Source organism: Aethalodelphis obliquidens, unplaced genomic scaffold (genome assembly GCF_003676395.1).
Source record: "Aethalodelphis obliquidens isolate GAN/ISIS:26980383/991018 unplaced genomic scaffold, ASM367639v1 scaffold17, whole genome shotgun sequence".
NCBI lineage: Eukaryota > Metazoa > Chordata > Mammalia > Artiodactyla > Delphinidae > Aethalodelphis > Aethalodelphis obliquidens.
In genome coordinates this window covers 12,062,878-12,075,918 of record NW_020837961.1, presented here as the reverse complement: position 1 = coordinate 12,075,918, position 13,041 = coordinate 12,062,878, and the positions used below count along the sequence as shown (strand labels likewise).

Here is a 13,041-nt window from a genome sequence, read left to right as displayed (position 1 = left end):
TGGTCAAATTACTTAACTTTGCAGAGTCATAGATTTTGTTCCGTTCGTTTTGTTTTTAAACTGTTCAATTAGCATCTACAAGAGCAAATTTGCAGAGATATTATGAGAATCGAGTGAAACACGTGTACGGAGCCCAGCCCTGTGCCTCCACGTGGTCGGCATGCCCGCCCTCCGCATGGGTGCTGTGCTTAGGAGAACATAAATATTGGCCCGCAAAGGATAGGAATTGTGGCAGAAATTGGCAACGTAATTTTGAGATGAGCATTGATTAAATTTCCCCGCATTTGAAATAATTCTAGCTGAAGATACATGCCATGTATTTTATTTAGTGTGATTCAGAAAATGTGCCTCTGCAAAACTACCTTGAAATCCTTACACTGTGTAGATGTTTAATATAACCTGTGTATGCCGTATGTGTACGATTTCCTTTTCGAGGAAAGAAAGATTATTGTATACATGTGTGACTGTGTGATTTATGGCTTTAAAAGTGAGACTGGAGCAAGAGTAAATTGCAAAGAATTATATTCTCAAACAATTTGAACAACAGGTTTTACCAGAGTTATTCTAAAGTTGTAAAGGCACATACTACCGATTTCTGGTTTTGTATTTGATAAAAGGCATTTTTTTCCTTAGACTTGGGAAATCACCTTTGACCTCTTAAAGGGGAAGCATTATCGTAACCTCCGTGTTGAGAGAGAGCTAAAGCTGGCAGACAACATCTAGGACAAAACTAGTCTTTTCGATGGCACCTGCTTGCTGAAAGCTCGCCTTTATTTTTTCTTTTAAACACCCAAAAAGGATAGGATTGGTGATGAGTATTTCACACCTAAATTTTTATTCTCTTACAGGTCACTTAACTGTGTTAGCGATGCTTTCTGAACTCTCTTGAAATAGGACTAAAAGCACACAGCAATTATGGGAACCAAGCACGGTTGGTTCCACAAGTATTTGATTTGACTTATGGTGCCAAGTATACTGGCAGGTGTTTCACAGAGCAGGTGTTTGTAATGTTTGGGCTAATTTTAGTTTGCTCTTTTTATAAGACAAGCCTGTATTTAGAACATTATGTTTGGATTTCTGTTCAGGTATGTCTGCTCCATGGTTGTTCTAGGCAGCCTAAAATGCAAGGGAACTTTGCCCCAGGTCTTTCTCTCTTTAGGACTTTGGAGATATTGGGTCTATGTCAAGTCGCCATTATGGTATTTGAGTCCCTGTCACTGTATCATAGTTTGGTCAATTTTGGGTATTCACTGTGTGGGCAACATGGTGTGTGTCATGTGAGAAAAAGGGATGAAGCTTGTTCTGTAGCATTTCAAAGAACCGATAGGGGGCAAATTTTGACACGATCCAGAGATCAACTGTAAGAAGAATAATCTAACAATTAGGCAGTTAAAATTGTTGAATGCTTCAGTGGGTTGCCTCAGAAAACATCTGAGTTGAGGTCTTGGTCATCTGTCAGTAATGCGTCATTCGGAGGGTGAGGGAAATAATCATCGGAAGTCGAATATGTGAAGAGATCAAAGCAGAGCGCTATGACTGAAGCCCAGAGGGCCGCATCCCCAGAAATCCTGAGGAAAACCCTGAGGAACCTGGGGAGCACAGGTAAAAAGCCATGGACTCTACATGATGCCTCAGGTGCCCTCCACCTGTTAAGAACCCAGCATTCAAGCTTCACATGAAGGAGAACAAACAGTTCTCAATGCTATGATGTCTTCTACTTCAACCTCCCAGCTTAAGAAAAAATGAAGATTAACAAAAGAAAAAATATATTCTGACTTCAGCGCTTCTTGGTAGATTTTATTCCACTTTTCTCGCATCTAAATTTGAAAAATCAGTCATATTTGATTTTTCTCTTTTATACTCTGTCTTCAGTTAATCATTACATTCTCTTGATTCTTCCTTCAGAATGTATCTACCATCTGCACCGTCCTTCCTTTTTTGGGCTACCACAGAGTTCAGGTCATACCTGAACTATTGCACACGTGTTTTAATTGGTCTCTTCTCTGTTCCACTCCACGAATTACTACCAGCTTAATCTTTTTAAACCACCTCTTTAAGAGCCTGTTTTTCCTTCAGTGAAAATCTTCCGTGGCTCCCCAATGCCCACGATGGAAATCTCCAACATGCCAAGGTCGTGAGCCTCTGTGACCACCAGCTGACGGTTCAGAAGCTGAAATTCCAATGGAGGCGTGGCCGGAAACCGGCACCACATGCCACTCTCCCATAACACTCAAAATGGGGGCTCGGCTTCCCTGGCGGTGCAGTGGTTGAGAGTCCGCCTGCCGATGCAGGGGACACGGGTTCGTGCCCCGGTCCGGGAAGATCCCACATGCCGCGGAGCGGCTGGGCCCGTGAGCCATGGCCGCTGAGCCTGCGCGTCCGGAGCCTGTGCTCCGCAATGGGAGAGGCCACAACAGTGAGAGGCCCACGTACCGCAAACAAACAAAAAAAGCTTCAGTCAAATGTCAACTTATCAGTGAGGCCTCCCCTACCTACCGTATTTCAAACAGTAAAGCCCCACTTTCACTCTGGCCTTCCTGGTCCTCCTCTGTTTCCCTCTACAGCACTTATCATCTAATAGACGACGTACTTTACTTATTTATCCTTCTTATTGTCTATCTCCTCCAGTTGATTGTAAATGCCATGAGGGCAGGGATTTCTGTCTTGTCTACTGTTGTATCCCCAGCACCTAGAATAGTGTCTTGCACGCAGCAGAACCTCAGCGAACATATGTTGAATACATGAATGAATGAATGAACCGGATATAGTGTAATCTCTTGAGGCCAGCCTACAGGCTTCCCACAGTCTCACCCGAGCTTTACTTCCTGATACTTCCTGACATGAAACCCACATTCCAGACATCGTGGGCTACTGCTCCTCTGAACATTCTCTCCCGTTCTTGTGCTTTGATTGCACCGTACCCTCCACTTGGAGGCCCTTGTGCATTCTTCTGACCTTTCCTCTATGATTAGGCTAAATTTCTACTTACTCCATGAAACAATGTCAAGCCACGCAGCCTCATTCTTCTTCTCTTCTCATAGACTATTTTCTCGATAGCACTCATTTGACAATTAAATGTACTGTGTATCATAATATTTCATATTCTTGTCTTCTGATGTTACTTAAACCGTGAGTCTTGATTCAGCTTTTCAAATGTGTATATTTTGTCTCTCCGGCTTTGGAAGCTGTCTTAGCAAAGTCCGGCTGTAAGTGACAAGAACATGGGCAGAGCTCCAGCCCAGGGGCCCACTCCACCACCCTGATTGACGGGGCCACCAGTAACTCAGCACCCTGGAACCCTTGCTGGCCCAGGAGTGTGCCTTGGCATGCTACTTAGGAAAGCTCTGCCCTAGGTGCCTCGCTCATAGTAGGTGCTCAGGTAGTGCTAGTCAACGGGCTGATGGATCTTGTGTGATTGTTTTGTTCCTAATATTCTCTCTGCAGCCTTACTAAAGTTTATATCTATGTACTAATATTCGTTTTTTAAAAAGAGACACAAAATCATTATTATGGAGTAAGAATTAAAAAGGTCATTTAGTGATGATGAACAGGAAAGAATTAAAATATATTCTTTGTTGGTGATTGAGCAGTATTATAGGACTTACCATGTTAACGGGACACACCAAAAGCTTTGGAGACTACACGTGTGAGAGTTACTCAGATGGCGGGCAATTATTTTTACCATGACATTTCCATGGAGAAATCAGAGTGAGCAGTAAGTTTTAAGATGCTTAGTTATGCAGAATTGAAATCTGGAAGGCCCAGTTACATGTCTATCTTGCTGCACTGCTTCTTTTTTTTTTTTTTTTTTTTTTCCTCTCACTGTTTTTACCTCTCCCCTTGCGGAGCACGGGCTCCGGACGCACAGGCTCAGCGGCCATGGCTCATGGGCCCAGCCGCTCCGCAGCATGTGGGATCTTCCCAGGCCGGGTCACGAACCCACATCCCCTGCTTCGGCAGGCGGATTCTCAACCACTGCACCACCAGGGAAGCCCTGCACTGCTGCTTTTTAATTTTTATTCTTAATATGTTCACTTAGAAAGAAGTATTATATTCATTAAAAACCATTAAGTGTGAATGAAAGTTCTGCATTTGATATCTAATGTCAATTACGTCAATTAGATATATGACACAGCTCTACTTCATCTAACAACTAATGTTCAAAATGTTTTTTAACATCACCTATAGAAGTATTTGAGCATATTAAGTATTAATAACTATTTTTAGAATGGAAAAGTCAAACTAGACAGCTGGGCATGTGACACCTTTATTTTCAACTTAATTTTATAGTGCTTTGATTTCTAAAAATAAGTTTTATAGCCAACTTATATAAACAGATATTAATAGAAGGCTAGCATTAACTTGAAGATCAACTTTAATATAATTCTGAAGAGGAATTAAATATCGACTATCAGCTCCTTATTTACCTAGTATGAAATAGCTATAGGTACCCCTTGCCTCATGAAGAGGCTGTGATTCTGAAACATTTTATATCACTTAAATTTTTGCAAATTGAACCTTTTTTTTTATTACACATTAGGATAATTCTCAAAGCCCCCCCCCATTATGAACCTTTTGTGCAGTGAATAAGCAAATATTTAATTTTTTTAAAATTAAAAATAGCCAGAGATATAGGCTGATTCCTAAAATTTTTCAGTAGCACCAATATAAAAATAAAACATAACAACTTTAAAAATTAAAGTTTGCCTCCTACTTATATTTCAAATCTTGTGGCAGGCAAAATATTTATCGAAAGCAATGTTTTCTGCCCATTCTCTGGTTCTGACATTTTACTGTACTTTGATTTTGTGACATCTGCTTCTCCTTCTAAAGCAGCTGCTATTAAAGCTTAATTAGCTTTTAATTAAGGAAACTTAATGTTGTCTTAAAAAGTTTGTGAATTTTCTATCATATCACAGGTAGTTTGAGACTTGGAACATGCTGCCAATTCTGAGGTTGGACTGGATAGAGTTTCTCCAAAAGGAAAAAAGGCCCTCATCCCTCACAAAGGCTAGACTGCTACGTCTATAGCACAACGTAGGTAACATGTGCAGAAGAAACAGCCAGTTTCTCGTCTCCACTAGAAGAAACTCCAGAAATGGGCAAAATCAGTCAAAAGATGACACTTGGTCCTAGATAGGAAAAATTTTCTCAAGTTTGAACAATTTTTGCCTTGTTACTAATATTACATGGAAACAAATGAACACTACTGAAAAAGCAGAAATTAGGAAAAGCCAGGTGAGAAAATGAGAGGCAGCTCATTTGGTCTGTTTCTGTCCCACGGTAGGCTGAATCATTAGGTGGGGTCGCTGCTCCATGCCTCTATGCAGCTCCATAAAATAGAGCAAAGCCACGTCGTTTCTGTTCTTCTGAAAGCGTGTGTGGGTTGGAAGCTGTCCTCATGGTGAGCAGCCTGTAAAACACTTGACTTTCGTGGGGATCCTAGGTCACATTGTATCCTCCGTCTTAAACGATAGGAATGGTAACTAGGAGCCTTATTTGCAATACAAATAAAAGTTTATGAAAGTTGAAGAGTAGCCTGAATAAGACTTACTGTGTTTGGTCCCTTGGAAATAAGGTTTTTGAAACCCTATAGCTCTAACCATCACAACGGCTGAGCCCTGCAGGGATAGAAAATGAGGGAACATGGTTGTGTATCGTTCTGAGGTGGACACCTGAGGGCAGGAGTCACTCTGATGTGGACGCATGCAGGTGTGGATGAGAAGGGGTCAGGTAGCGGTTTGCCTGTGGCTTGGGGTGATTTTCACATTTTTGAAACTTTGGTCTCATGGTCTGGCATTTTGGGAGATTTTCAGGTCTTGTTTGTGGAAGGAATCTGAATCTAGGAAGGTAGACTCAGTCAGCTCATGAGAACTACCAGGATGGATTGGTCCGGTCAGTTGGATTGCCCAGGCCCAAAGAGGATGGTACTGTTTTGGGGTGACTAATTCTGCCACCTCAGAAAGTCTGTAAGGTGGTCTCTGTATCCTGCATGTTGATGAGGGACAAGGAAAGGCCTGGGTGGTAGAACACATGCAGACCCATTCCCAAATGTATGTCTTCATTTATGTGATGTGTAACTGCTTAGCACCGTGGCTTTACATAATAGGTTTTCAGTAAACACTAATAGAACTGAATTAAATCTATCAAATCTAAAAAGCTTTATCTCCTAATTTTTCAATGTCAGGTTAAGTCATTTCCACACAGGGGAGCTCATATATGCTACCTCGTGAGAGGGTGTTTACTAAAATTTGTTGAAATGATTTTATAAAATGTCATAATGGCTAGCCATTTATTAACATCTGACCACAAGGACTGGATAAAGGATTTGTTTTTAGAAATAAAAACACTCTAGAAGGAAGCCCATTTCTAGTGAGCCCACTGTGTTTTATCAATTATGAGATGTGTATTTAAGGTTAAAAACCTATGTTTACCAGCACAAAAGTTATTAGCGCTGCTTTATTTATTATATCCATAATCCAGCATGTGTTCCACCATTCCAAAATTCCGATTACAGAATATTTATAATTTGTTATCCAGTGGTGTGGCTTAGAAGGTATTATGTAGGATAAATGGATTGTCTCATCTTTTTTTTCTAATTGATGAAGCAAAGTACCATTCAGCAAAGTCTATTTTTTAAAGTATTTATTCAGTTGACAACCAGTCCCAAACTGAGAGAGATGAAAAATAACATAATTGAGGAAACAACAAATTGCCTGTAGCTTGCTGTGTATGAGGAAGAAAGACGTTCTTACAGTTTTCTAATGTATGATGAAACCAAAGCTGTGCATAAGTTCTGATGTGGCTGAACGTGAAAACCAGTTCTCTTAACAATTCACCAGGGGAATAAGTTCGACCTCTGACTGGAATAAACGTTCGTGGACATAAGGGGTTTGTCTTGTTCTGAAATAGCAAGGTTGGTGTAAGTGGTGAGAACCAGGGCAAACAATGGGCTAAAGGAAGGAGCGCCAGGCAGAAGCAGGACGGCCTGAATTCTGCCACTAGCTGTGACCTGACGTAGCTTGAGGTGTTCACTTTCCCATCTGTAAAAGGAGCAGTTGAATCAGATGCTCTAACTGGTCCCCCATGAGGAAGGACGGTTCTAGAGATTTGCAGCCTAAACTTGGCGAGAGAGGAGTGGGTGGAGGCATTGTACTTGAGCCATCTCTGCAGTGAATTCACAACCCATTAGGACCTGCGTGGATGTGACTGAAGCATGGTAGAGTTTTAAAAAGAAGACTCAGTGTTAAGTCTCAGATTGTCAAACATTTGCGCGAGTCACAGCTTCTTAGCATCTTATGTTCTCTTATTTGTAAAATGAGGGAGATGATAGTCTAGATCTCTACACTTCCTCCTATCCAACGTTTAAAAATCATTTTAATGGAATTATAGAAAAGCAGAAATTTAATCTAAATTGAATATATTTTCAGATATATATTCACTGAGTGAGTTAAATGCTAGAAGAATTAAATATTGTTCAAATGCAGTAAATAACACTCTATTAGAAATAATCTTGGAGTCAGTTAATTTCCAAATTAATAGATTCAGCATGATATTTTGCCAACAGCAAAGCAATTATTAATACACAATTCTAAGTTTAATAATTACCCTTAATTTTCTTTTTGTAAAATGTAACAAACGCTCATCCTGCTATTATTATAATGGCTGCATTGTTTACATGAAACAGGATAAATCTTTCCCAAAAAAGGAAAACAGACGTATCGTTGGTTCAAACTGTCTCAAATAGCAGAAAGGCAGTCTTTCATCGGTTTAGAACATCACTTGCTACTGTTTTTAGAGAGCCGCTCATCATGGCATCGTTCTGCTAGTAAAACTTAATGTGTTTTATGCTTTAATTAATTCAAGATAAATTTTTAGAAAAAGTCAGTTCTATCCGTGAGAGAGTAAGCATTTTCAAATTGTATAGTTAAGACTTCAATGGTATGAGAGCAAGTTTAGAAAACATTTTTATTAGACAAATTATTTAGACAAATTATACACAGAAAGCTCTGCCACTCGTAACTGAGGCCTCCAAAAAGTGGTTTGTGTATTTGTATAATAGGCAATACATCAAAATAGGCCTATTTTAAATATTGTACATGGTTAACAGTTTGTTGATAGCTAAAATCACTGCAACATCTGGTATGTCCCTATATAGCTTGTTGAAAAGACTTTTTGTCTTAAAATCAGAGTCGTGAATGAGATCATGAATGTTACAAGGGAGAACAAGTTGTGCATGCACTTAGATACTTGTTACCCTGGAAACAAAATGGTTTTTGCATGATAAGAAATTTTTCTGCCTTACACAGTAGACAATATTTGAAGATTTAGTACAAAAACAGTGACAGGACAAGATGCTTCCCAGAACAGAATTAGCATCAAAGTATAATATACCTTAAGAATATACTTTTTAATTTCTCCTAAAGCAAATCACATAGGTTGATTCCTATACCAATCCTAGCCACGGAAAGAATTCGATTAAAATAAGTGTATGGCTGCGTAAAAACACAGGATAAGTTCTTGCTTCCTACTTACCACATTTTAATTTAAGGATTACAAACAAAGTTCATTCTACATTTCCAACAGGTAAGAAGGCTACCTTAAAAAGGGTTGTGCACAAAGAGGCACTGTTTTTGTTGTTATCCTTCTATACACTTGGCACTAATGTAAAAAACACATAACTCCTCCAAATAGAACTGAATAAAAAAAGGGGCTGAAGTTGAGAGCCCAGTATGGTTGCTGTATTTTCTTCTTTAGGGTAATGTATGACAGTAATTAAGGCCACATCAATATTTCTTAAGGGCTCCCGTCTCTCCCCAACTACAGCTGTATTGATTGGCTTACTGCTTTGGAAGAGAATTTATTAACCTTCCATGATCTACGTTTAAACTCGTATAGAGCTCCCCGTGCTGTGGTGGACATGGTTCAGCTAATAGCAGTTTCCATTTAGATAATTAATTAAAAGTAAAATTATCAAGGTTAGCTTTATACACTGCTGAATAACAAATGCAAAAATCTATTCAAATGAGTTACATCTAGGAACAAATATTAAGTCGCCCCGGATGTTTTAATAACAAAAGTATAAAATATTCTCTGTTGGCAAACAATGCGAGTCAGAATAACATTAAAGCAACCTGCCTTTTCTAACTGAAAAGACCCCCTGCACTATACATAGTTCCTGTATACAACACTTGTGTTTTAAACTAAAGCTTTATTAAATGAATTGCAATAGCAATGGCCTCCTTTGAATATATATACACATTATATAGGTGCATATATATGTATATATGAGATACTAGTTTAACACCGTAGAGGCTGCTGCCGTATGATAAAGTTTACTGTACATAAGAAAACACTTTTCATACTGTACAATCGCATAAAGGTCATATGCACTGTTGCAGTGCAAGAGTAGTTTTAACTGTAGTCTTGACTGGCATATTAATGGCTTGTTTGTAATCCTACAAAATTGCATTCTCATATTATGTGGCCTGAATGGTCTTTAGATTATTCTATAAACACTGCAGGGGTTGCCTTTGGCCCACAGTTAAAGGACACTCAGCAGCAGTGGAGCATGGTATGGATGCAGCAGGAGAATGTAAAAAGACTGACGTTATTGCAATTATACTTTTAAAAATAGAGAAATGTTACAGAAGAGGCCTTTATGTAAAATTAATCCTGCATATACTGTTAGTATACTCAGTGCACGTTTCCTATACTTGAAGTACAGTATATGAAAAGCGGACTAATAGGATCCTAGTATACTACCTTCTGGGGGAATCAATTGAGTAATGAAAAAAGTGGAGAGAAATGTCCAGGAAGAAAAGAGAGAAAGAAACAGAGGAGAGAGAAGGTAGAGAGAAAGAACTAGAATTGTTACTAATACTCCTGATTAAAAAAAAAAAAATGTTACATCCATGTTAGTCCCACAATATTACAGTCGCTCCTTGCAAAGGGAGTCCTACAAAAGAAACAGTGAAGAGATTTTGTTGGGTGCTCATATGGAGGTGCCTCGGTCTGGATCATTACCCAGATTGAGCCCCAGGGTAGGAGTTGGTTGATAAGGAATAGATGACATTGTTTTTATAGGACTCCTGAAAAAGCCCCCATTAGGTGCCCTGTGCCTAAAAGGGCCAGTTCGGTGCTCAGGCACGTTGCCAAAAGCGAAACCAGAGGCAGCTTTAGCGGACAGTGTACGGCTAAGAGTCTGGATCTGCTCTGGGATAAAGGTTGTTGTGGTAATATGAGTGTTCCTGAAATCACTGATTTGCTCCAGTGCTTGTCGTGTTGGCAAAGTGTCAATGTCCAGAGGGGTCAAGTCAATTGACGAGGTGGAAAACTGTTTATGGGGGCTGTCGTCATCTGTGCACAAGCTATTTACACGTCTATGGAGGTGCTCCAGGTCAATTTCCTTGTCATCCTGGAGATGAAGAAAAAGAAGATAAGGTTCTCATCAGTACTAGCTTCATGGTTAAAAAAAAAAAAAAAAGTAGTTCAGCAAACATGATAGGTAAATGAACTGAACTTTGGGGTTTATTCATTTAACGAATATTTATTGAGCACCTAATATGAGCCAGGCACTGTGCTAGGTTCTGGGGGTACCAATAGGATTCTGAGATAAGGTTATCTATACTTTTCTTGCAATAAAAGTTCTAAAAGGAGCATATGCCACATGCAACTACAAAATATGGGAGAATTAGATGGGTGATTGCCTTCTACAAGAGCAGAGACAGACCCAGGCAAAATTATACACATAGTAAGTATGGTTTTGGCCACGCATCCCCTCCCCACCTCTTCTTTATGCATGCTTCCTCCTTTTTCAGGGTGTCTCATTCCAAGTTGTGTTTTTGTTCCTTTGACTACTTGCTCCTTTCACTACTTGCTCCTAACCTTAACTTTCCATTCTTGGAGATTAAGTGATACAAGATTATCTGATATGCTAGTTCACACTAAAGTGTTAGTGACTGTTAAAGTGTTATTTCTCTTTAGGCTAGAAATATGTGAGATTGTTTACAGAGAGCAACATTCAACACAAGAGAATCAGTTTCTGATTGAGGGACTTCATACACTCAAGCTATCTAGTACCTGAATGAGGCAATACTGTAAGGTCAGCACGAGAGCCTTTAGAGACCCCTTCAAGCCATGACGTGTGAGTGACAGCTTCAGTTTAGGGCCACGTTAATGCTAAATGGCCTCTGAATCAAAGACGCTTTGAGCTACACTAATAGAGTCTTAGTAAGAAGGTGCTTAATGAAGAAAAAGAGTATAACACCTTAGATTTCTGGAGTTGAAACTAATTCGTAAATCCCTTAGGATTTTCACTAGAAGTGAGCATTAAAGCCCAATATTTGAAAAATAAAAGTGGCAGGCAAGAAAATTGTCCTTTTCATCAGTCTTATTTATCACCAAGTTCAATAAATTAAATTTATGAGGATTTAAAAATATCTATTCGTCATAAGAGGAGAAAATATTTGTTCATACGATCTGGATTAGCTGCTATGAATTAGAATGGAGGATGTATTTTTTTCATTGTGCAATTATAGTGCTCCTTAGTGAAAAATATTTTGATGTGCATCACTTTTCTTCCTTCTCCTTTCTCATTTCAAAATCCAATAAAAATATCCATTAATGCAATATTATCACTGAGATGTTAGAGGGTTGAAAGATAAAATGTTATGGTTCCCACAGCAACTATAATATAGTCATCCATCAACAGATATAATAATGCAAAAATTTAATATCATATATAGTAATTCAAATGTAAGGAGCTTGGGGAGTCCTTAATTTCCAGATTTTTGAGAATAGGAAGCCTCGGCTATAATGTTGCATTAATGTGGTCTTTTGCATTGAGTCAATGTCAGTAGAGATACCAGAAGTTTATTCCATTAAAAAAAACCACTACAATAAAACCTGATTGATTTTTAGTTTATACTCCACTAATTTAGACTGTATGATCACTCAGACAGGCAGGAAGCTAAGATTTCTCTTCGCTAAGCCAAGCTTTTCCTTATCAATGATGCTGATCAATTTTGCATGTAAGGTGGTAGGAAAGGATCCTCAGACAACTTTAGAAAACAATCTGTTTGAAAGAATACATTAGCATGCAATAACTCATATGCAAATGAGAAGTCATTTTTATTTGTGCTGTAAAGCAGATCCTCTCAGGATTTGCTTAGGCATCAGTTAGCCAAGGTCTAGTTACAGAAAGTTCAAAGCTGTTCTTTGAAACTATCTAGAAAGTCAAATCATTCAGCAAATTCAGGTTGTTTTTGTTTCAATCTGTGAAGCTTTAGTGAATATGATTTCATTATATAAAAAATTTTTCACCTTTTTGGTCCAATGGAAATAAGATAAATCAAGTAGTTTATTTTTAACTTCAGATAGTCTCTGATAAACACGCATTTTTTTTTTCTGGATGAAAATAAGGCACAGGGCACTTTAAAAGATATATGTAACTCTGAAATTATTCTTTCAAAGCTCTGGAAAAATGTTAATATGGCCCTGGAGTTAAGCTGACTCGTGAGAAAAGGAGGACTATGGAATTCTAGAAGATTCCACCGTGTGGATTTGTTAAGCCTAGAGCCATTAAAGAGCTATAAAAACATATGATCACTTCCATAGGTCTACATACAGACAGAGGGAAGCAGTCCCTGGGGGTGAAGAGAAAACTCATTATTTTACTGTAACACTGCATTTCTTAGGCCGAATCTCAGAGACACAAGTAATCTACCTATAAGTTAAACAACTATTCGAACTAACGTGATAAGCATCCTTGTGAACTGGTCAAGGGAATCACAGCCCTTAAAAAAATCATGGACTTAAGGTCTATCCTGAGATTTGGGAGAATTTCAAGGCCCATTATGGCTCATGAAATTGTCAAGTCTTTCAAACACGATTGTCTCCTCTTCATGGATCTGGGATGTCTTAAAATGAAAATTGGTACTGGTCTTACCAATTTTTACATTTCACAGATTTACTTTCACTCTTCAAGGAAAGAAGAAACAAAGACCACCCCCAACCCATTATCCCCTTCCCTGTGATTAA

General features: G+C 38.8%; 1 protein-coding gene across 2 annotated transcripts in view; it reads right to left on the bottom strand.

The window, feature by feature from the left end:
• Nucleotides 1-7,954: 7,954 nt before the first annotated feature.
• Nucleotides 7,955-13,041, bottom strand: part of GRID2 (glutamate ionotropic receptor delta type subunit 2) — a 1,355,750-nt gene continuing 1,350,663 nt past the window's right edge. For both annotated transcript variants that reach the window (XM_027116924.1, XM_027116925.1), the window contains one exon: nt 7,955-10,417. In XM_027116924.1, coding sequence (XP_026972725.1) covers nt 9,995-10,417 — 423 coding nt within the window. In that variant the 3' untranslated portion in view covers nt 7,955-9,994. The remainder of the gene's footprint in view (nt 10,418-13,041) is intronic.